Genomic DNA, 25,277 nt, shown 5'->3' on the forward strand with positions numbered 1-25,277 from the left:
CAGGACAGACGAATTACAGATGAGAACCAGATGAGAACCCATGCAGACACAGGGAGAACATACAAACATACAACATGTAAACCCCACACAGAAAGAACTGCGTGGGGCTTGAAGAGGCGACAGCGATACCTACCCCACCACTGTGCCACCCCAGCAGTAACTCTGTTTGGATCAAATATCTGTCAACTGTATCTTACTTGTTTTTTTTTTTTTTTAAAGAAATATTGCTTTGCTTCATAGCACATCCACCAGCCAGGTACAAGTGGTGTGATTTTAAAAATATACATGGGGTAAAGGACCATAAAATGATGTTTTAGTAGCAGCCTCTTGCTTTAGTAGCAGCTTTTTTCATAACATTGCAGAACATACAATGTTTACAATTTGAAGCAACAGCAGTTTGAAATATCAGTGTTGATCACTCGCAAAACATAAGTCTCCAGAGATAAGTGATAGATTGCAATAAAGATAAGTGTTAGATTGCAAAGTAAACACAGGATTGTATGGCATTTTACCCCAAGTCATTAGAGACCTATCCTTACTTCATTGGAGGCGGTTTGTTGTTTTGCTCTACGTAACCATAGTTAAAGCTCTTAATTGTTCCATCTATATCCTTTGACATTGTCTAGGTATCCATCAAGTGCAGTATTAACTGTTTCGTTTCATATTGCATCACTCCCTCCAAGATATCGTGCATAATACCGACATAATGCCTCAAGTGTCGAGTTTGCGTAACTATCTTAATCACATTCTGTCTAAAAGTCCTATTTCTCAGGAAGACAAAAGCAACAAGAATATTTGACTCTGACTTACTCAGCAAAAACCAAAGAACCATTGAAGACCAAGGTTGTCACCTGTATCTCACCATAGTTCCATATACTGGGTGATTATGCAAAGAGACCCTAATTCCATCCCTCTCCAGTATTTTAATATTCTGCACGACTGGATCAAACACAGAACAGAAAAAAAAAAATCCTGACAGTTTCAAGTCAAGGCAGATGCACATACCATAGCTTCTATGTCTAGGAATCTTGGAATTACTGTAAATATTTCAGAGGGCTTCACTGGGTCTTGAACCATGTTTTGTTGTTAGGGGAAGGTCGGCTTCATCTTCTTGACAACTGCTTCATCACTTCTTCTTTTTTATCAGTGCAATGGCCTAGCAGCACATGTTTTTGTAATTGGCCATTTTTCCTCTCTGAGGGAATCTTTATCAGCCTTTAGACCACCTGTAACAGTGGTGGAACATTTACAGGTTACTGGATTTATCTGCTCTATACATTGCATGCTACTCAAGTCCACCCAAAAGCCAAATCACATCACTGCTGGTTAATGTTACTGACTGACTGTAAGTCGTCTTTTGTCCTTTTGATGCCTCCTTTTGAAAAACTTCAGTCAGCATACCAGATATCCACTGTCATCTTCTGGATTTTAATAATGCTCCTGAAGTAAAGAGAAAGTTATTCAGATTGAATAAACATGTGATAATCTCTTTCCATTTTTCTACTTTAAAAGGTAATCCAAAATATTAGAACTGGGATACTGATCGGCCTATTATGACTAATGAAACTTTTCCAAGTTTACATCTTTTAAACTGCATATACCCATTGAAGAGCAATTGTTTAATCTACATCAACAGGTCTGACTCTTGCAGCGTAAATTCACCTAGGCTGCATAACTGTTGTGCTTGACTTTGATCATCAAAAACAATAAGATGTGATATTCTAAAGATGATAAACTGATAATGCACAAATTAAAAAACTCACTCCCACTGCTGAAGACATTGTGTATTACAGCACTATAAATTTGTGTTTATATTTAAACTTGAAAAAATTTGGTTCGCAACTAAGGACAGATGTGGGTCCTGAGGTCAGACCAATTGAGAACGACCGCATTAGATTATTATACAAAAATCATTTATATTTTTCACTCACCACAGTCCAAAAACAATTTGAAGGTCCGTTTCCCCTCATAACAAACATACTTCTGGCATCTTTAAACTTCACTCATTGGAGAAAAGACAGAGAAACAAACAAAATAAAGTATTGTACATACATTCTATTGCATTATCAAAAGAATCATTAGTAGTTTTAACAATTAAATAAGTTAAATAATGTCAAGGTACAATACAGCATGAGAATCATGGTGCCATGTTGGCCTCCCGACTGTAACCTGAACAATTACTGCACACAGCTCTGTCCAGAGCAACACGTGTGTTGCAAATGCTAGACAGTGTGCTAACGTTAGGTCCAGATAATAATGTTAATTTAGAGGAATTAGTGCAGGTGTTGCACTGAGAAAGCAGTTTTGATACATCATGAAAACCACTAAATGCATAATTAATTAATAATTTACTAAATTTAAACCAACATTATTATCTGACGATGGTTTCAGTGGGAGTGTTGCTCAATGCTTTCACCTTACAGACATTAAGTTCACTAATTAATGTGACAATAAGCTTTGCTGATGTGAGATGAAAGAAAAATCCTCTACATTTGAAGCTGTTGTTCCTCTCTCCTCATCCCTGCTGTCTGTTGCTTCTTGCAGAGACTTGAACCTTTAGAGGAACATTATTGGGTATGGTCTCCTACTGTTCTACTCTAGTGTAATTTAATCTGAATTATTACTCCCACTCTATTGGCATCAGGTGATGCATTTATTCCAACATGATAAAATGTGACTGATTCAGAGGGAAATATTTTTCACTCTGGAACAATTATTCTCCTGTTTTTCCTGTATAGCTGAAATGCCTGTTTGGACAAAGGGGTGGCTAAGACGGCTGTGAACTGTAAGATGAGAGATATATCACTCAGGAAAAAAACAGGATGAGGTGATGGAGTCGTTGTGACTGGATAATAAATATGTTCAGTAAATGTTCTGAACATGAGCAAACACAGCTTGCTGCTGAGAGGCACCCGTGTGTGTGCTGCACAACGGAGCGCTGGATTTTTATGAAAAGGTTTTCTGTTATAAAATGATGGTAAAAATGTCTGATGGTTAAAATGTCAATGTGACAGTTTACATCTTGTGCTCCCCAGCAGATTTAATGTAGGTAGTAACATGTTTTTGAGATACTTGGAAGCATCTCTGTGTTGGGCTGCTGGGGTTTGAGAATGAGAGAGTGGCATACTTGATGATCAATTTGAAATTAACACTCGCCATAACTCATCTTGAGTATGAGGAAGCTGCCTTAAATTACCAGTGCAGTCATGTAATGTTCGACAGTTTTCATGGTGGATCGGTTCATCTGTAATTCTATTAAGGAACTGAGACCAACTTTGTTTCGAGTCTTCTGTCCTCATAGTTAGGGATCTGGTGTTTATTTTTATCATTTTGATTAATTTGCTAATACATTTCTTGATGAATATGAGGATAAGCATTGAAAACCATGACTAGTACTTTTCCAGATCAATGGATATTCCAATCCAACACACATAGATCTACATAGACGTATTTGATAACACACTACATACTCTTACAGTGAAGAAGTTACAATCCAGAGACTGTTTTGGATTTTGATTTAAACAATTCTCAATTAATAATTGATCTCAACTACAGTAATGATGATCTAAAATGAATCAAATAATGGTCTTAAAAATCTATTGCATGCTCAGCTCATCTTGGCCTTTACACGTCCTCATGCTGCTTCTGCTCAGAAAAGCCCTGCAGTCTTTGCACTTGTTTATCATCCTATTTAGTCTCACGCCACCATCATCACATTATGTGGTTACATTACATCATTGCCAAAGCAATGCCTCATCCCAGACATGCTGACAACAAGATAATCCAATAATAATGCAGAAATGCTCCACAAACGTCATGCCCCCATCTACAACGCAAAATCCTTATGGAGCAAGAGCTGCAAAAATAAGTTCACTAACTGGATAGTTCACAACTAGTTTGATAATCGACTGTTTAAAGGACTGTTTTGATAAAATACGCCCATTTACTTTGTTGCCAGGAGTTATCATTTCTGTGCTATATTAAATCACACACTCACATATACTACACTTGGTCTTATCAAAGCCAGTGGTCAGTTAGCTTAGCATGAGAACAACTTGCTTTTCCTTAACATTGCAAGCTGAAATTGTTTTTATTGATTTCTCTCATTTTTATGGAAAGATTGATGGATCTTGACAGAAAAAAAACTTTAGTGTTCTTGGAAACTGATATCAATGAGAGTTGATCCGTCAGATTTAAATGTATTTCTATGGTAAATCATGGCTAAAGGCTATGATTTTTATTTTATATAAAGGTTGTTAGAATTCAAAGTGGACCGTTTGGCCTCGGTGGACGTTAAGTCTTCTAGTTTGAAATGTAGAAAACAAACAAAACATTGTTTTGCACAGTCAATAATGTAAAACTATTCAGATTTATTATTCCATTTATAATGATACAAAACAAAAGAGAGCAGTACATTCTTACACCTGAGAAAAAAATGTTTGACCTCAACTATTTCGTTGGTGAATGCCTTCATTGTTGAATCCTTTAACAAAATAGTTGCCAAGTGACTTCTTGTGGAAGTCACCTGTACCTCTACAATCTCTGAGTTGAAGCACCCGAGAATCCGCAGCGAGTGAGCCCCATACATTGTTTTTAAAAAAAAAAAACACTGATCAGAAAATTACAACCAGGGTCCCACAGGACAAGCGTAGTGACTTCTCAAGTCAGAAGCGAGTCGGTGAGACACGTGGACCCGCCGCTCAGCGCCTCTAGGGCCGCCCGTCCCCGCGCCGAAAGAGGAGGAGAGTAGTGGGGGTAGAGGTGGACGCGCAATGACAGAGAGCAGTCGTTGTGCGTCAGGGACCATGACGGTCCGAAGACTATAATCGACCCGCTTGCTTGGATCCGAAACTCCACAGAACCCCTGCGAGGAGCACGCAGGAGACGTGACAGACGTTTGCGTCTCCGCGGGTTTTTAGTTGCGCTTTCGTTTAACGCGTTGGAAGAGTTCGCACGTTAACGCGCGTCGACGGGGAGGCAATGCTTAGGTGCGGACGACCAGGAGAGCCCCGCTGGAGTTTGGGTGTGTGTTCCGTAGAGTGCCAGATGCAAGGATAGTCTCCATATTACCGAAACAGGGAGATAAGAAGCACGGCGAATGTAAACGTTTAAGGGGGGGGGGGGAAAGCGAAACGCTGAACTGATCAGTGTCCTCATGCGGTCATCATCCTGTGTGTGTCGGTGTGTCTCAGTACTGTGTGGGTAAAAGTAGGAGAGGATGCAGGTGAAGAAGGACCGGAACTCGGACCGGAGCGGGGAGGACATGCTGGAAGGAGACGGCCCACGCAAGAAATCCTCATGCTTCTCGAATATCAAGATATTCTTGATATCGGAATGCGCCCTCATGTTGGCTCAGGGCACCGTCGGAGCGTACCTGGTGAGTGGAACACACTCATGCAGACTCAGACTGAGAACCTGTTTCCTGCTCTCTGTCAAGCTGGTGTTCAGGTCCTGCTTCCCGGCTGTAGATTACGGTAAATGACAGGCAGCAGAGAGAATGACAGCGCAAGGAAACGTCTGTCCTGCGTTTTTAAGTTCAAGCACAGCCTGCATGACACATTTAGTGCAGTTTGATGTAGTTGTGAGAAAACCTGCTGCTTTGTCTTGATTTTTCACAAATTTAAATCAACTGTATCGGAAAGAGAGACCCTTAAAACATTGTTGTGATGTGAGGTTAATTCTTTTTTTCAATTTTTTTTATTCGATGTCAAGAACCTCTTCAAACTATAATTTCCTGTTCCTGTCTAATTGGCTTCTTTCATCCTTTCATTTTTACTGGTTTTCTCATTTAAAGCAATATCAGATCAGCTTGTACTAAAACTGTTTCTTTCTTTTTTTTTCTTTCCTGATTTTAAAAGTCAAACCTCATGCAGAAACTCTAATATAGATTTTATGGGACACAGCTCCCAGAAGAGCCCCAAAATATTCCTCAAAGCCTCCCAGTGGAGCACCACAGCCTCAGGCAGCCACTCTGAACATTTAGTGTCAAATTTAGCTATGTTTATTCTCCCAGAATCCTTAGTAGTTAATAGGCCAAACCCCCTAAAGCCATGGCCATATCTGGAGTAGGGCATCTTATTTTTCCTTTCCGTGGACCTGCAGAGCTCAGCTGCGTAGAGGGTATGTTAATATACTTAGTTGTCTGGGTCTGATAAAACAGGTAATACAGTTCCACCTTTTTAGGGCACAGTGGCTTCAGACACCTGTTCAAACAGTTTGAACAATCAAACCCAGAGCCTTGGATGATGTCAGGAATAATTTAAACACACAACCAAATGAGGATTTCTGGTCTGTTTTCTGTCTGTCAAGCCAGTTTACATGGAGCTTAATTTCCACAGACAGGACATTAGGTGCCTGGTTCAGTGACAATCTGGTGAACGTGTTGACCTACATTAGAGAACTCTACCTGTGATTGGATGAGGGGACTTAAGAGTGTTTGCTGGGGGTGAAGGGGCAAAACTCAACTATCATTGTCCTCTGCCTGTCTGTGAGCTGCTTACAGTACATGACAGTGATCAGCATGCCGGGCGTCCTAATTTAGCAGCCTAGCTGCAAGTGAGCACACAAAGGCAAATACCACAGTGCTTGCTACAGTTACACAGAACATTTATTTAGTGTTGTTCTCAGTTTTCTTTGTTCACTTTGCATTTGATCAGGCTCCTGTTAACTGATTCCAGCACCAGGCCTCACGTCATTGGTGACATGTGCTAAAGAGCATTAAAGAGAAAACTAGTTCTATATTTTCACAACTAATTAATCTAATGACTATTTCGACCAACCATATGCTTCATAAATGTCACAAAGTAGTGAAAAAGATGCCAATTTCTGAGCTCCCATGACCAAGATGACATCTTCATGCATCTTCATTGTTTGACCAAACCTCTAAAACACAAAGCTGGTCAGATCACTGTGGAATATGATTTGCTAAATAAATAAACAAAAGCAACAAATTCTGCTGAATGTCAAAAACTATGAATCAATTCTCCAAATATCCGCAAAGCGTAAGTATTATTGTGTGTACAACTAAAGATGTGAACAAATGAACAAATCATTTGTCATCGTAGCATCATAAAGAATTGAAATGATCAAAAAAAATGCACCTGAGAAGCCATTCATTTGTATTGACTTGAATGAATGAAGATTTTCTATTTTGATTTGAAGGTTATGCATTTTATTTCCTTTCTTGAAGACGAGATCATTTATTGATGGTGTAATTAGTGGTTTGAACTCTTTTTGTACATGAGGACAGCTGAAGTACTCTTTACAACTTTAGATCAGAAAGTCACAAGTGAGAGGAAGAAATGAGAGCCGATGATGAGTAAATCTTGTTGAAGCTTATTTTATCCAGTAATAAGGCTACAGGGATGAACGCATTCTTTGTCAATGAAAGTGTGTTTAACAACGTTTCGAAATGAGAAGACTCTAATATTTTTCAACTGAAGCCGATTACATTCAAGCATCGGTGTTTCTTCACTTCTTCCCCGCATTAATTGCCACTGACCTAATATGTAGATTTAAGATCATATAAAAAGAATCTTAACAATAATTTTGGGATTTATGCTCATGTAGTCGCTGAAGATCTACAGTAAGCTCAGTCAGTTATCGTGATATTCCCTTCATCAGAACCAAAGCTGAGATTGTAGCACTTGAGCTGCAGTGGACAACCAATGCTTGAGCCTGATGTGAGTTATTTCAGCTGAGCAAACGTGTGAAACTGCTTTCGCACTGAATCATTAACAAGGATAGACATAAGTCCAAATTAAGTACCAGTAATAGGACTGACTTACGTTAACAAGTACATTTATATATTCATATGTTAACTTTTTTATTTTTATATAATGCATTTATTCAATTCATTGACATCACACAAAGATATGAAATTACAGTACTCAGCTTCATCCTTGTTCCTTTAATAGTGCACAGTTATAGTCATTGTCTGATAACCTGACTTAGGCTGATGATACAAGAGTGATGAAACTGCTTTTGATTGCAAACATTTAGTGTTTGATGAAAAAGTATTTCACTTTTTTTTATTCAAAATATGCTGTGAAACATTTGTTCAGCACATACATACTTCAAACTGAAGATACTGAAATGTGTAAACTTTGTCAGAGTACTCCAAACAAGGATAGAAGGTGATGAAAATTAAGAAGGCTATGCGATGCACTGGCGACGTGTCCAGAGTGTACCCATCCTTGCCCATAATTAAGAAGGATGTGGCCCGCAAGGTGGAAAAGTGACTGAAGACGAAACAATTACAAACGTCTTCAAGAAAACGGATGGGATGGATGGATGGAAAATGAAAAAGTACAAAATGTGCCACATACACTGAGCTAGGATATGGTTCTATTATTCACATCTATTGCCAGTCTCTACAGTAGATCCTCGGAGGCCTTTAGACAACATTCAGTGAGTCACACCACATAAAACTGAATGGAAACATTTCTAAATCAGTTAATAGCTGCTGTGGTTCCATAATGAACATCATTTCAGCACTTTTATATGTGTGTTAAACTGTAATGTGATGAAGTAAACACTGGCACTCATAACACACACTGCTTTACACCCCACTTTTTGGCTGATAACACAGACCCAAGCTGGATGTTGGGATTCCCTGCACTAGAATACGTTTCTTCTGTTGGATGTCTTGTAGTGTGACATGGTTTGTTTCTCTGCCATGCAACACATTCAACATTTCCACAACTTGGAAAAAAATGTGCCTGTGATTACTGACTAGTATCCAGATGATATTCTTGGCTTAATCCTACAGGGGCGTTGCTGGTTATAAGCCAGAGTGGAACTGGACAAACATGTTAAAATGGACTCAACTCCACCAGAGTTTCCACTGTGTCATCTGTCATTTAGATACTCATTTACACCTTTCATAAGAGTATAGGAGGAGATTTAAATGAAGAAGGCTTACCCGATTTACCTTGTTGTGGTGTTGCTGGGTGTAGAGTAAAAGTATTCTGTCAGCAGGTTGTTTGGGGTTGGCATCATTTCTAAGGACTGGATTAGACAATATTTTGCTCAAACCCCAGTCCGCCATTGCCAGCCAGCTGTAAATGCAGTCCTTCTAATCTGTTTGCATTTGTGAGAAAGAATCACTGAAGGGGCAGCGATGTCATGAATGATTGTGAAGTTTTCCATCCACTTCACTTCACCAAAGGCAATCTGCTCCCAACAATCATCCTCCCCATGGTTTGATCTGGAGTGAAAGAGTCACTGTAGTTGCGTTCAGAGTTGCTTCAACAATGACCTGCTGTCATTTCTTCTTCATAAAAGATGGAGAGGGCACCTTGTCGTCTCTAATGACAACCCAAACAGAATGAAAAGCCTGTGTCAGTTGATAATGCATCTGCTAACCACTCATTTTATAAAGTTAAATCTGGTCCATAAACAAGAATTTTAGAATAGAGTTCAATACATTAGTATTCTTGAGATATGGCTTCAAGCCATTCCCTGTTTGACTTATGAGTCCAACTACTCGTAACGCAAACAAATTTACCCTATTTAAAATAGCTAAAATCATTTTAATCTTTTCCAGCCTTGTAAAACAGCTCCAAATCCTCTACATTATGAAAAATATATATTATTAACAACCAATAGACATGCATACGTTGTAGTAAACAAAAGCTAGTCACTGTGGGCAAAAGTGAACAACACTGCCTGAGCAGAAAGAAAACCTGATTAACACAACAAATATCTTTTTCAATAATCTTTTGGTGTTCAGTACATTATATTATACTTGGAATATTTGTAGGCTCTTCTGACAGAGAAAGCTATTATTATATTTAATAATTATAATGATGGTTAATGATTATAATGATTTAATGATGATACGTAATGTCAAATTAAAAGCAAATTCCCATGTAATTGTGACAAAACTACTTTTGAGCAGTCACTATTACATCAGCAGAACCATCATGGAGAAACGATGGACCTTATGAACAGTTCTTTCATAGGAAACAGCAGAAAAAAAATCTTTTGTTCTCTCCTCACATTCCATCATTGATAAGAAAGCTAATAAATAACCAGATGTTATAAAGAAACTGTAGAATTTATTCATTAAAAACATTCAATTTTCATGGTTTGTGCACAACCCAGGATAGAATAAATGTGTGAGAGATTTATTTGTACACATCTATCAAGTATCATGACTGTATGATATGAGTGAGATACCTACACCGAGCCCAAATGGTACCAAAAGACTAAACCTACCAAGGCCACATAATTTTGATAATGCCTCAAGCAATACGGAAGTATCTTCTGCTGTACCAACACAATGCGGGGAGCTCTAATTCTCTGCACACAAATGTTTTCTTGTGTTGAATGACGAGAGTTCAGCTTGGAGTGCAACCCTGTGACCTCAAACCTTGTAACACACTAAGCCTCCTGGAGTCTCAAAGGTCATTTACCTTCTATAAATACACCCATTTCCAATCCAAATTGAGTTTGTACAGTGTATTATCATAAATGAGCAGCTGATGGAAAATGATCAAACAGGACAAACGCAAGTTGGTTCATCTTGAAGTGAAGTCACTTTTTCCAGAAAGTGATGTTTGTGTGAACAGGAGGCTTTTTTTGGGCTGGATGAAATCTGTTTAACCCAAGCAGATGGGAAATGGACAAATGCGATGCCCTTTAATGGACAACTTGAGAAATATCTTAAAATAGTTAACTATTTCAACATCTGAGGTTCGCATGGTGGAGAGAAGGATCTACGTATTTTAAGCAATTAGATATTTGCCCTGCCTCACAACAGATTTGCTGTGAAGTATCATGGTTAACATGGTGAATAACAAAGTTAAAGCACTTACAGCGCCAAAGTAAACAGCCACATTATATAATCTCTGAAAGCTATGAGTAACCAAACTGGTTTGCTGGTGTGGATGACAGCTGGTGGGAGAGAGAGGAGTTTGTGATGAGCCATTTTCTCCGAAGCCATGGAAGTAAAGACTGCAGTGAGTGGCTAATCAGAAACAGGCCTGTTTCCAGGGTGGAGCCACGTCGTGGAACATCTGCGCAGCTTCTTATTTAGAGTATTGCGATGGAAAGGGAAAGGTACTGTTTAAAATGACACGACTGACAATGAAACACGCATGATTTATCCAAGAACACATCCCAGAATAATACATTCACATTTACATCTAATCTGTATCTAGATTTATCTTCTTTATAATGATATCAGGTCAATTGACCTTTGATTTTACAAAACATTGTAGACTTTTTGTAAACATATCTTGTCTTATGTTCTTCTTTTCTTCCCAGCTTGTCTCATTAGAGGTCACCACAGCATGTCATCTTTTTCCATGTCAGCCTGTCTTCTGCATCCTCCCCTCTAACACCAACTGTGCTCATGTCTTCATTCACTACATCCATTCACCTTCTCTTTGGTCTTCCTCCCTCTCTTCTTGCATGGTAGCTCCATTCTCATCACCCTTTCACCATCATACTCACCATCTCTCCAGGATATGACCAAACAATCCAAATATGGTCTCTCTAACTTTGTCTCCAAAGTAGAGGTAAGATCGGGCCTAAAAGATCCAGCCCGACCCGAACTGAGCCAGACGGTATTAAAGCCCGACCCGAATGTAATTATTGATATTTTTAGCCCGACCTGGCCCGAATTTCGTGCTTGGATTCGGGCTTAAGATCTTACCTCTACTTTCAGTGCGTATACGATCGGAAAGGTAAAAGTGACAGGAGAAAATACAGCTGACGCACGGAGGGAACTGAGCAGGTGCTGTAGATGGATGTTTCTCATACAGCGCCTTCTATGTTTTACCTTAATTATTTATTTTGTAAGGGTATTTCGTAGATCGTTTGAGATACATAATATATAAATATATATTTATTTAAAAGGTTGGGGCCGGGTCGGGCTTGGATCTTAAGATCTTAAGCCCGACTCGACTCCATAAAAAAATCCAGGCTGACCCGAGCCCCACGGTATTGAAGCCCGACCCGGCCCGAATTTCAGGTCGGGTCGGGCCCGAACTCGGGTTCGGGCGTAAGATCTTACCTCTACTCCAAAGCATCTCACCTTGGCTGTCCCTCTGATTAACTCATTTGGGAACCTATCCAAACTGGTCACTCCTAAAGAACCTCAACATCCTCATTTCCTCCACCTCCAGATTGGCTTCCTGTCTTCTTTCCAGCAGCACTGTCTCTTATCCATACGCCGTAGCTGGCCTCACCACCTCTAGACTTCATTCTAGCAGACGTTTCTGTCATATAAGACACCTAACACTTTCCTCCACCTTTTCCCGCCTGCTTGGATCCATTTCTTCAACTCATTACCACACTCACCGTTGCTCTGAACTGTTGACCACAAGTATTTAAAATTTGCCTCCTCTACTATTTCTTCTCCCTGTAGCCTCACTCTTCCTTCTCCGCTATTCTCATTGATGCACAAATATTGTTTTACTCTGGCGAATCTTCATTCCTCTCCTCTCCAATGCCTGCCGCCATCTTTCTAAATATTCCTCCACCTGATCTCTGCTTCCATTGTAGATCACAATGTCATCTGCGAATATCATGGTCCATGGAGATTCCTGTCTGACCTCATCTGTCAGCCTGTCCATCACCACTGCAAACAGGAAAGGGCTTAGAGCTGATCCCTGATGCAGTCCCACCTCTACCTTGAACTCCTCTTTCACACCTGCAGCACACTTCACTGCTGTTCTGCTAACTATTTTAACATCTCTGCTGCTCCACACTTTCTCACGCAGTACTACTGTTCCACTCTGGGTACCCTGCCACAAAATTTCTCCAGATCTACAAAGACACAATGTAGACCTTCTCTGTACTCCACCAACATCCTCAAGGCAAATAATGCATCTGTGGTACTCTTCCTCGGCATGAAACCATATTGTTGCTTGAAAATACTCACTTCTGTCCTGAGTCTAGCCTTTATTTCTTGTTGCCACAATTTCATTGTGTGACTAATCAATTTTATCCCTCTATAGTTCCCCCAACTCTGTTCTTAAAAACAGACGCGAGGCCACTCTTTCTCCATTCCACGGCCATCTTCTCACCTGCTAAAATTCTGCTGAACAACCTCAACAAAAACTCCACAGCCACCTCTCTAGATGCTTCCATGTCATCCGTACCAACTGGCTTCCCATTCTTCATCTTCTTTAATGCCATTTTAACTTCACTCTTTCTAATCACTGCTACTTCCTGGGCTACAACACTTGAGTGTAATTAATGAATTCATTGTTAAAGTTACTTGCAGGATTGGGTGGAATCCAGTCATTCCTCTTTAGAATTTGTACTGTTCATTCACAGCGAGCTGAGGTGTGATCCACATACAACCAAAACCAATGTTGACTGCAATAACCCTGAATATTTTAGCACCTGTGCAGTTGTGGATTGAGTCTAGCTTAAGGACTTCATTTGTCTTTTAAAAAAGTAATAAAATATATATACAAGCCTTCACTTGATTGTAAAATATGATGTAGTTTTTCCTTTTGCTTGGTGACATTAGATTCATTTTCTGTATGTTGATTTTTCTTTGTTTTTTGTTTCATTTCGTTTTGTCTTTGAATTAATGATCCATTTTTCATTCAGCATCATTTCAGGTCATTGTCATGATCCTAGTATTTTTTGTGTCCCACTGTCTCTTCTTTCAGGTGAGTGTGCTGACCACCTTGGAGCGACGGTTCAACCTGCAAAGTGCTGATGTAGGAGTGATAGCCAGCAGCTTTGAGATAGGCAACCTGGCACTGATCCTGTTTGTCAGCTACTTTGGAGCCAAAGCACATCGACCCCGTCTGATAGGCTGCGGAGGAATTGTCATGGCACTCGGTGCTCTTCTCTCAGCTCTTCCTGAGTTTTTGACTAATCAGTACAAGATAGTGCAAAAGTGGGAGACTGACGTGGGTCGGGATTTTTGTTCCAACACAACCAGCAAGGAGGCTCAGCTGACTGAGGATGCAGTATGTTCCAAGAAGGCCAACACCAACATGATGTACCTGCTGTTGATTGGAGCCCAAGTCCTGTTAGGGATCGGAGCCACACCAGTGCAGCCCTTGGGGTTGTCCTATATAGATGATCATGTGAAGAAGAAAGACTCCTCTCTCTATATAGGTGAGTCATATTAATATAACTGCATTAAAAAATGGTGAAACTAGTATTGTATCTGCTCTGTTACCTCAGAAGAGCTTGACACTCACCAAATAGGTGACTATCATGCTGAAAATGAAATAAAAAATGTAATTGCTGCACAAAACTGATTTTCCGAGGCAGGGAAAACTAGTGCAGCAGAAATTCAACTGTGAACATGTTTACTTGCTGTCCTCAAGTTTAATGTTTGTATAGTTTGAGTCAATACCGTATAAATTCATGCTTTCTGTTGCACACCATCTCCCTTTGTTCAAAATGCAGACCTGGTCATGTGAATTCAGGTTAGGAGCTACTGGAGCTTTTTAATCTCCACTGCAGCATTTTCAGCAGTGAAGAGGCCAGATTCAGGTTAAATGTCTGCTTAGCTCGATCCTCTCTCAAAGGCAAGATGCTGCTGATGTGGCTGTTTGAGGTTTAAAGGTGGATTCAAAGTGCTTTCTTTGCAAAGTCCTGAATACACAATGGCTGTTTAGGGATATGTATTTGCTGGGTTATGTATATTTTTGCTATTTTGGTGTACAGTGCCTTCCTCATTAAGCCATGCAGAGATTTCCACCTCAGTAGCTTTTCTGTGAACCCTGCTAGATATTTTGCTAGAAGAACTATCTGTTGAAATATGTTACAGTGCTAATAAACCTACAGTACACTCTGAAATAAAAAGCCAACAGATGTTAGAGAATGTTTGACCTTTTGCTTTCATGCCTAGATTTGGTTGAGAGAAAGGTCACTTGAATATCTGCATTGTGAATAATTAGCTTTTTTATACAGTAAATACTGTACTGGAAAAGGGAAAAAACCAGTTAAAAAAACAGTTAATATTTCTAACATTGCTGAAGCGGAATGTTGCAGTCTGTGACTGCCTTAGTTCTAGTTTTATTTGTCTGTAATAGTCTTCATGCCAACCTAAGCTAAGTGGCTGCTGACTCCTCCAAAGTGGTATCATTTTTTCATATTTGACTTTGGGAACTTCAAGAAGGTAAGGTTTTTCCTGAATATCAAACTATGACTAACAGGTCAAACTTTAAACAGACAGATTACAGATTTGCTTTAAATTTGTTCATCATAACGGCTCAGAAGTTACCACATTCTCAAATCCAACAGTTGTTTTGTTTTGACAGAAACCTGCCTGTTTTCTGTCCAGACTGACGCATCTGCTTCTGATGGAGTAGATGAATGGTGTCAGTGTTTGTAATCTCTGTTGGGCAGAGATAATGACAGCTTGAATGGAGGATGAGTTCAGGCTGACACTCGCCTTTTTCTGACACATTCAGGCAGCAGCATGCTGTGTGGCCACCTTTTGTCACTCAGATACAGATGTGACCTGAAAACAAAGGTATTGCTGAGCTTTGTAATGTCAAGCCCAAAGCCGATTTTCCTAATTGCATTTGTTGTGTTTATTTGTCCAGAAATTGACTGGATTTTTTCCAAAAAATGACCTCGACCTTTGTTTGAAACAATAAAGTACCCTGAAGGCTTTGACGTTTTGGCACGAGCATTGCGGCATGCCAACAGTCCATGGTGGGAAGTGGACTGCATTTGATTGAAGTTTGGCAGGCGTGTGGTAGAAGGGATTTGGCTCTGTCCTGCTCTGATAAGCTCCAAGGAGAGACAGAGGAAAAACAAGCGGTGAACTGCGAGGAACAATGTGGTATTGAGTCTCACTCAGCTGATCGTCCTAATCCTTCTGCTGCAGGCATATCATGTGCCCCCAGCTGCATGAATGGAGCAGATTGTGCAAAATTCTGTGAGATTTCCTTTCAGACACTTAATGTACAAGGATTATTCATTAGTTTACATCAACAAACTCACATTGTTTAAGCAGTGCCTGAAACATTTGTTCCAAAACACTTAATGTAATACTAATTTCTTGTGGCTGCTGCGGGACATCTGTAGGGTTTCAGTTTTTTCTGTCACTCTTAATTTGCTGTAAACACACCGAGGAAAAATTTCCATAGCTTCACAAATTCATCCAATTCAAGGTGAGATTAGTGTGAATGATTAAAGTGCATGAGTTCTGCCAACAAGTATTGCAGTAAATTTGAACTGGAATTATTGAGTGGTTTGAGGAAGCTGTTAGAGAGGAAAGCACCTTTACAGAAACCTGACACAGCTCACTGCAGCTGCAGACAGATGTGCCGTAGGACATGTAAAGCAAAACCTCATCTGCTCCTACTGGGCTCTGTTTTAACGCCGTCAGTTTTTCATTCAGTCTGACCAAGGAACCGCCTTCACACACTCAATGGGAAAGAGGGTTTTATGGGTTTCATGGAGTCAATGTGATTTGAGCTTATGATCGTACATTTATGTTGTCACCCAGTAATGTGTTGCTTTTTAAATTAGAATCAGAGCTAACCGTGTGATAGGTGAAGTGTGTACCTTTAACAGTGTCAGGCCTGTAAGACTACAGTACAAGACAGGGAGGGCTGAGCTGAGAGGCCTGGAGAAGAGCCATAATTACAGAGTTAGGCAGGAATGCCAACCAGCCAGCCATGAGGTGGGCTGGAACACACATGCATACCACACAAGCCTGTGAAAAGCAACTCCTCCAGAGGCGCTGACTGCCTCTTTTTGGGGCGTGTGCTGCTGCAGACAGGGCCTGCTGCTGTGGAAACGCTGAAGCAAAGTGGTTTTGACTCTGTTAGGTTAAAAAGTTGCAAACTGAATGATCTTATCGAAGGGACAAATTTTATTGTTGTCTAGAAATCACATGCAATGTACAACACTTTGTAAAACCAAGCACAGATGTAAACATGTATTTTATGTGATTGCTTTGTTTTGACACAGGCCCTCATCTCTGGCCAAAGAATATAAATGTGATCGGACAGATCACGCCAACAGGATCTCTGTTCCCACTGCTCCATGACCTTTCAGTATCCACTGCTACTTTTGGCTCTTCCCACAGGAACCCTGCTGCATGAATATACCCTACCGAGCATGCAGAGAAGGCTTTTGAGTTAGTGTTGCATGTTGTGCAGCATCAGCACCACCTCTCCAGGTTTTAAAACCTTTCAAACAACTCTTCATTAAAGTGTAATGTACAGTGCATAGTAAAGTACATATGTGGTGGAGGGTGTAAGGATGAAATTAATTAATTTATCAGTGTCGTACCTTTTTATGTAAAATCCTGCAGGTGTGGATGTGGACACAGCTTGTTGAATAACAAATATAAGAGATATAAGATGAGATTGATGAAGACGGGGGTTAAAGTGGATTTTTCATATTACTCCTAATGAAGGAAGTGACAGAGTGTAAACCATGATAGGAACTCTGAGAAACCATGTTGTAATAGTTATTTAAAGCCAGAGTCAGTCTATGGGAGAATAGGCCGAACATATTTTTAACAGACAAATAAAATCTTGTTTCCAGTTTTGATAGACAACCGTGTTCACAACACATTGATTCCTGGTTCCTCTGTTGCCTTGTTTTTTTCTCCTTAAAGTAGACCGGCAGCTTCAAGAACTACTTCAGTCATTTTGTATATGTTACACAGCTGTTTCCCAGTGCGTACCTCTAGCAAAATGATCTCAATGAAGTCCTGTAGTGAATCTTGATTTGAAAGATAAGATAGTCTGGGTGGATTCTCATTATCTGTTTGGATAAACCTTCAATGCAGGATAGAGGAAAACTTCTGTAGTGAGAGCCTAGAATTAGCTGGATGCTAATATAGTTTTGTGACAAGGATGAACTTTATGTCCCAAGCTGCTCATCTAACATAACCAATATTTTGTGGGGGGGGGGGGTTGTGTTGATTTCATGATGCGCTTTCTATATTTGCATTTTGAATATCAGGTTTCAGTTTCATTTACTCAGCCAGATAATCTTTTGACACACTGTCAAACTAGATTATTGTGAACATCAGAAAGCTTCACGTGAGTAATATGAATGCTGCATCGATTGGAAACCACAACTGGGAAACTTAGTGCCATAGATGAAGACATGGTCAACAGAAGTAAATGTTTGATCAATGATTATTGGCTTTTTATCATATCATGCATTGAATGACAATTCTGGAGTAAGTGATTTCAAAATGTATCGCTCTATAGAAAGCGTGACATAGATTATTCAGAAAATGTATGTCTTTGCATTATTCCTGATGTCCCAAGACGTTTGGGATAAAAAAACAATATTGTATTCTAAAGCTTCAAAGTTTATTGAGTGTTTTTTTAAAGCATCCATGTTGTTTCCATGTTGCAACTCATGAACACATCGAAATAAAAAATACAATTTGGCCCATAGTCCATGAAAAGATGTTGAGTAGCCAAACAAAACTTTAGTTAGTCAGCTGTGGCTCATTGAACAAATACCTGCTGAAGTCATCATCTGATGCAAAATGTCATTATTCTTCAGTGTTACTGGTAATAAATCCTGTGTTTAACCTGCACACTGCAATTTTAGTTTGCATCCTCAATCAAAGATGCACAGCAGCTCATTCCTGCAGAGGCCTAGGTGTAAAAGGTCTTTGATACATTTCTAATGTAATTTTTGCCAGTGACAAAGGTTTCAGTCGGATCCTCGAGGGACTTGTCAACATTCCTGCTAAAATGTCCCGACTCAAAACAGTTGCTGCACTAGGGCGTTTATATAAGCTACTTAAACTCAGCGCATGTTAATGTCATCTTGAAGGATTAGATTCTAAATGGGTTTTTCCGTCCCTGCCATAAGCTGCATGCTGAGTTTGCCTAGCAACACCAGTTTGTTTTATCTCAAGATGATAAACGGTGCAACGGTTAGCATTCATCAGCTAGCCGCTGTTCCTCTACTGGTGTGTAATGAACTGTGTGCACCATGTGTGACAGGACACTCAGCCATCCCCGATGCTATGAGCTAAATGACCCAGGATGTTCTCTGTACACCGTGCTGCAGACTGGACACGGCAGCAGCTCGCCGTCTCAGCTTGAGCCTGGAGGGGGTAATAAACATGAGGTTAACTTGTCTCCAACTAGTCAACACCATGTTGCTGCTGTCTCGAGGCTAATCAGTAATTATCCCCAAAAACGTCATTTGAGTATCATGGAAAGGATTTAGAAAGGAACTGAGTTGACATGTTGAGTGCAGTTGGACTTAGCAGTGTTCCCATTTTGCTAACTCGGAAGTCGTTGTGACTGATTAGAGGCTACTCCAAGTCTCACTGTATTCAGGCAGAGGAGACTTGCTGAATTGAATCTGATGTACTTCATTTAAAATGATGATCATTAAGTCCTGCCCATCCGGTCTTGGCTGCACATACAGAGCGAACTGTCCACTGTTAATCATGATATATCTGACAGGAGCTGTCTGCAGATGAGGAGCACTAATGGATGTGTGGTGTACTTCTAATTATGATTTAAACCAGATGGGGTGGGTGTGCAAAGCTATCTGATGAGGTCAAAGAAGTCTCAGAAGGGTGTTGACCTGGTGTGAGGCTGGTTGTTGCATTCCCAGACTCCTGCCGTGTCTTACCTTCACTTGGGCTTGGTATTTGTGTATCTGTCTGAAGTGATTCACCTCCAGCCGTAAACCTGATATGTTTAAGGGCGTAGTGCGTGGTGTATCGTAACACTATGATGGCAGTGGTGAATGTTTTGTCACATTCTACACAACCTTGTTCCATAAATGAAAGCCTGGACACTATAAATCTAAAAGCAGTCGATATAAAGAAGGCTAAGAATATAGTTATATATCTAAAATAAATAAATGTAAAGACCAGTTTAAAATATGAATTTTGGTCTCAGCTGGAGCATCTCACCCTCTTTAAAGGTCTTGAATGTTTCATCCGTCAGACTATGAAGGAAATGGAAGTATTCATTTTGAAGCAGGAAATGAGTCAGAGCTGAAAATCAAGTGGAGCTGTGTTAAATGAAAAGAATGAGTGTAATTCCGTTTCTACAAACCTCGTATGTTGAAGCGATTATCCTGGGTATCTTTCTTCTGCGTTGTGACAAGTATTTTGCCTAAACATGCTTGTGGCACCTTTTCCCTCCAACATGAATCCCCACGGCCTCAGTAAACCTCAACAGACCTCCATGCAGTGTTCTCGAGGCAATCTGGGTCATGCTTTGCCACTGCTGATTAAAAAGGGGATTTTTTTTTTTGTCATCCATGGGGAGGAGCATGATGATCAGAAGTAGGAGGAGACAGATGAGACACACATCAGGAAGTAAGGCCGATTTTGGATTGTGCTACTCAGACCTTCCTCTGCTGTGTCCAAAAGCAAATGGAGATGCATGCCACGGGTCAGCTCTCAGTTTAAATTTGGCCACGTTTGTCAGTCTGAAGTGAGCAGTTTAGTGAATGACAAGTCCTGATTTTGCACAAGGATGTTGCTCAGCAAATACAGATTGCCGCACTTCCAACCCTCATTGATTGAGTGGTGTGTAAGTGGTTGCTCTCCCTGCTCCCAGGATTACTGTGGAGCATGTTCAGCACTTAATCCCCATATCACTGATGATGGACGGTGAGGAATAACAGTACCAAATTAAATGGACTCTGATCAATCACCTGATCAGTAATTACAATGAACTGTTTGATCCAGTGAACTTTTATTTGCTCAGTGTGAAAATACTTCAAATCCACCGTTTTCTGCTAATTTTGAGAACAGTTGGTCTTTATTATTATTCTTGTGTGAAATGAAAGAATGGTTCAGAGTTGTCCCTACATCAGATTTGGATGAAACAGGTACTGTCACCGAGGAGGAAGTGCAACATCAGTTTTAACAGTGTTGACGAGACAGGGTCCCAGGGCCTTTTGATACCCTGGCTAAGGTGCCACCTGTGCCCCGGAGCTATCACCAGTTTGTCACGCGTCCTCGATTGCCACAAGCTAACCTCTGAAGACTTCTCTGGCAATCCTCATACACACAAAAAAAAACCCTGCCCACAGAATTCAGCCACTGCTGCTCCATTGCCCTCACATCTCTGGTACCCGGGGAAGTTGCTACTCAACACCTGCCTCTAATTGTCACCACATAACTGGACCTAGTCCAGTTGGCCCATGGGGGCGCACAGAAGACACTGTCCTGCCAGGCACAACATGTCCTTCCTGGGATCTTTTTAATGGACTTCAGCTCAGCTTTTATTGCAATCTAAAGTAATCTAATTATCAATAAACTGCAAAATTTGAATACTCCCCCCTCAACACCCACACCCATCTGGTCAACATCATTACAATTTCCTCTGGAAATCAGCACCACAGGGATGTCTGCTGAGCCCACTCTCATTCACTTGCTACATCAATGACTGCGAGGTTCACCTTTCACTACCTACCTCAAGTACTCACATTATCAATCCAGTATTGTACTCCTGGCAGACAAACACCCTGGGATATTTAATTTATGGTCCATAAATGTCATTATCGAAACACAGTCACACCCATTGTTATGAGGATAATCCTCCTAATCAACAGTCACATTGCTAGAATCTGAGTGACACTAAACAATCACATATAAATGATATAATAGGAGCAACCAAAGAATTCATGACTCATCTGCAGACGTAGAGGACTCTTCCACTCCCAACCTCCACATCCTGCTATGTCACAGCATCATCCAGCCCATCATAATGCACTGTTCCACCTGTTTCTGAAGCATGTTATGTGTTACCAGCTGGAACACGCTAACGTATAACTAACATTGCTGCCATGATGATGGGTGTGCCCACGGTGAACCTCACAGACAGCATCAAAACCACAGCACACTCATCACACACCCACTCAATCATCACCTCACTTTAATGCCTTTGGGTCACTGGTAAAGAGCATAAAGCACAGAAGGGTTTGCTTTGGGTAAAACCTGATTTCTGTGGTTAAAGCTGCCTTACGTGGTAGATCCCAATAAATATAAATTTATTTTACTTTTGTTTTGTTGTGTTGCTGTCATTGCATCCTGTTGATGTGTAGTCAGCTATGTATTGTGCGCTGGAAATTAATTGCCCTGTGGGGACAATGAAGTCTAATTTTTGGTTTTGATTGATGGCTCTGGTTGGATTGGTGGTAATTCAATGTTGTTATTTATGTTTAGTCTAATCTGCTGCTATGACTAATACTTTGGTTTGCTAGGATCTGGATACCTGACTGGAATGTGCCAAGATTCTTATAATAATTTTTTAAAGTTTTTTTTGTGTGCAATTTCCATGTACAAACCTTCAGGTAACAGCCCTCAGATATTTAGATTCTATCTTCTATGCCCAGAATTTAGTGATTTTGTTTAACGTATGATAAATATTATGAAAAAACTCATCTCACTATTGTGAATCTGTTTTCAACCACATCTACCATGTACGGTTTATCACCCACGTCAACGAGGCTTCTTTGCCTCAGGATGCAGCACTGCTAATACTGGTGGCACACAGGGTGTTATGTGCCTGCTCTTCATAAGGTTCATGGAGAAGGCAGGAAATGGGCTGCTGGCATCTCTGTCCCGATAATTAGACCACACCACCTGCTGAAGAAGCTGTTACCAGCTGCTGTCAAAGACTCCCAAACCTTGCTGTGTGTCTTGTCTTCAATAGAGCAGCTGTGACTCTTCACCAGAGCAACAGACCTCTTCTGCCCGACTGCCCTTTCTCATCCATGCCTTCATCCTACCACCCAAATGTCCAACAATAAGAACTGTGGGTAGTTCCATCTCTACTTCAAGACAACATCTAAAACAGGATCACAAACAGACCACTGTAGAGAAACAAAAGGACAAGCCTTTGCTCTTTCACATGAACTCCTACATACTGTATGTTATTTCTGTTGTAGTCTTTTCTGCATCATATCATTGTCCTGCTTTGAAAGCATGTCCGTGATTTTTATAGAACGGATATTATCATTCTAATTTCAACATCAGTCTGAACATGCATTACTGTAATATTTGAAAATGGAGTCAAGAAATGTCTTGTCAACGTTTATTCATAGTGTTGGTGGATTGATTTGTTTGATTCCTAACAATGAAAATAATTTCCTTTGTAGCATGGATTTAAAACTGATTTAAAACAAATGATCCTCACCTGGAGCTGACTAATTCTGACACCATTTAGGTTAATGAGGGTTTTTACTGCTTCCTGGAATAGTTAAAGAGTGATGACACAAGGTTAATTGGACTCAGGGATTAAATTACTTTGTCAGGTTAAAGTAGCATAATGCCATTGACCTACAGGTTGAAGAAAAGCCCGATTATATCAGCCTGTGGACAACAAAAATGCACACAAGAAACTACATTATATGTGTATTTAATTTGAGGATGTGTTTATTAGCACAGCTCCTTGTGTACACTGTTGTTTGTATGATTGACATCTCCCCCAAGTCTCCTCTCCACTTTCCTGCAGCTTTCATGTTGGCATATTTATCTCTTCCTTCTTACAATACACATTTTTCTAACACCCCATAATTCCAGCACCTTCTACCTTTCTATCTTCTAGCACATAGGCATCTTTTAAATTTCTGTAGGGACTTTGAAATGAAGTTCAGGAGAATTGGGGTTGTCCAGGTCTTCTTCTTTTCCTTTCGGCTTTTCCCTTCAGGGGTCACCACAGCGAATCAATTTCCTCCATCTAGCCCTGTCCTTTGAATCCTCTTCTCTCACACCAACTACCTTCATGTCTTCCCTCATTACATCCATAAACCTCCTCTTTGGTCTTCCTCTAGGCCTCCTGCCTGGCAGTTCAAAACTCAGCATCCTTCTACCAATATATTCACTATCTCTCCTCTGGACATGTCCAAACCATCTCAGTCTGGCCTCTCTGACTTTATCTCCAAAACCTCTAACATGTGCTGTCCCTCTGATGTACTCATTCCTGATCCTATACTTCCTGGTAACTCCCAGAGAGAACCTCAGCATCTTCATCTCTGCTACCTCCAGCTCTGTCTCCTGTCTTTTCTTCAGTGACACTGTCTCTAGACCAAACAACATCGCTGGTCTCACCACAGTTTTGTACACCTTTCCTTTCATTTTAGCTGAAACTCTTCTATCACACATCACACCTGACACTTTCCTCCACCCGTTCCATCCTGCCTGTACACGCTTCTTCACCTCTTTTCCACACTCTCCATTGCTCTGGACTGTTGACCCTAAGTACTTAAAATCCTCCACCTTCTTGATCTCTTCTCCCTGTAACCTCACTCTTCCACTTGGGTCCCTCTCATTCACACACATGTACTCTGTCTTACTGCGGCTAACCTTCATTCCTCTCCTTTCCAGGACAAACCTCCACCTCTCTAGCTTCTCCTCCACCTGTTCCCTGCTCTCACTGCAGATCACAATGTCATCTGCAAACATCATAGTCCATGGAGATTCCTGTCTAACCTCGTCTGTCAGCCTGTCCATCACCATAGCGAACAAGAAGGGGCTCAGAGCTGATCCCTGATGCAGTCCCACCTCCACCTTGAACTCCTCTGTCACACCTACAGCACACCTCACCACTGTCTTACAGTCCTCATACATGTCCTGCACCGCTCTAACATACTTCTCTGCCACTCCAGACTTCCTCATACAATACCACAGTTCCTCTGTGGGTACCCTGTCGTAAGCTTTCTCCATATCTACAAAAACACAATACAGCTCCCTCTGGCCTTCTCTGTACTTCTCTATCAACATCCTCAAAGCAAACACTGCATCTGTAGTACTCTTTTTTGGCATGAAACCATACTGCTGCTCACAAATGTTTACTACTGCCCTTAGTCTAGCTTCCACTACTCTCTCCCATAACTTCATTGTATGGCTCATCAGCTTTATTACTCTGTAGTTGCCACAACTCTGCACATCTCCCTTGTTCTTAAAAATGGGCACCAGCACACTTCTCCTCCATTCCTCAGGCATCTTCTCACTATCTAAGATCCTGTTGAACAACCCAGTCAGAAACTCTACTGCCACCTCTCCTAGACACTTCCATACCTCTACAGGTATATCATCAGGATCAACTGCCTTTCCACTCTTCATCCCCTTCAATGCCCTCCTCACTTCATCCTGACTAATCTTTGCTACATCCTGGTCCACAACAGTCACCTCTTCTAGTCTTTGTTCTCTGTCATTTTCCACGTTCATCAACTCTTCAAAGTACTCTTTCCATCTTCCCATCACACTACTGGCACCTGTCAATAGACTTCCATCCCTATCCTTAATCACCCTAACCGGCTGCACGTCCTTCCCATCTCTGTCTCTCTGTCTTGCCAACCGGTATAGATCAGTCTCTCCC

General features: G+C 40.7%; 1 protein-coding gene across 2 annotated transcripts in view; it reads left to right on the top strand.

Moving 5' to 3' along the window:
- Positions 1–4,692: 4,692 nt before the first annotated feature.
- The window catches only part of slco3a1a (solute carrier organic anion transporter family member 3A1a), a 39,335-nt gene continuing 18,750 nt past the window's right edge, over positions 4,693–25,277 (top strand). Inside the window, exons 1-3 of one of the 2 annotated variants that reach the window (XM_068312442.1) lie at positions 4,693–5,023; positions 5,193–5,377; positions 13,635–14,091. In XM_068312442.1, coding sequence (XP_068168543.1) covers positions 5,219–5,377; positions 13,635–14,091 — 616 coding nt within the window. In that variant the 5' untranslated portion in view covers positions 4,693–5,023; positions 5,193–5,218. Of the gene's footprint in view, positions 5,378–13,634; positions 14,092–25,277 lie in introns of both variants that reach the window. The other variant, XM_068312441.1, reaches the window with a different exon arrangement.

The sequence above is a fragment of the Antennarius striatus genome, chromosome 4 (assembly GCF_040054535.1).
Source record: "Antennarius striatus isolate MH-2024 chromosome 4, ASM4005453v1, whole genome shotgun sequence".
NCBI lineage: Eukaryota > Metazoa > Chordata > Actinopteri > Lophiiformes > Antennariidae > Antennarius > Antennarius striatus.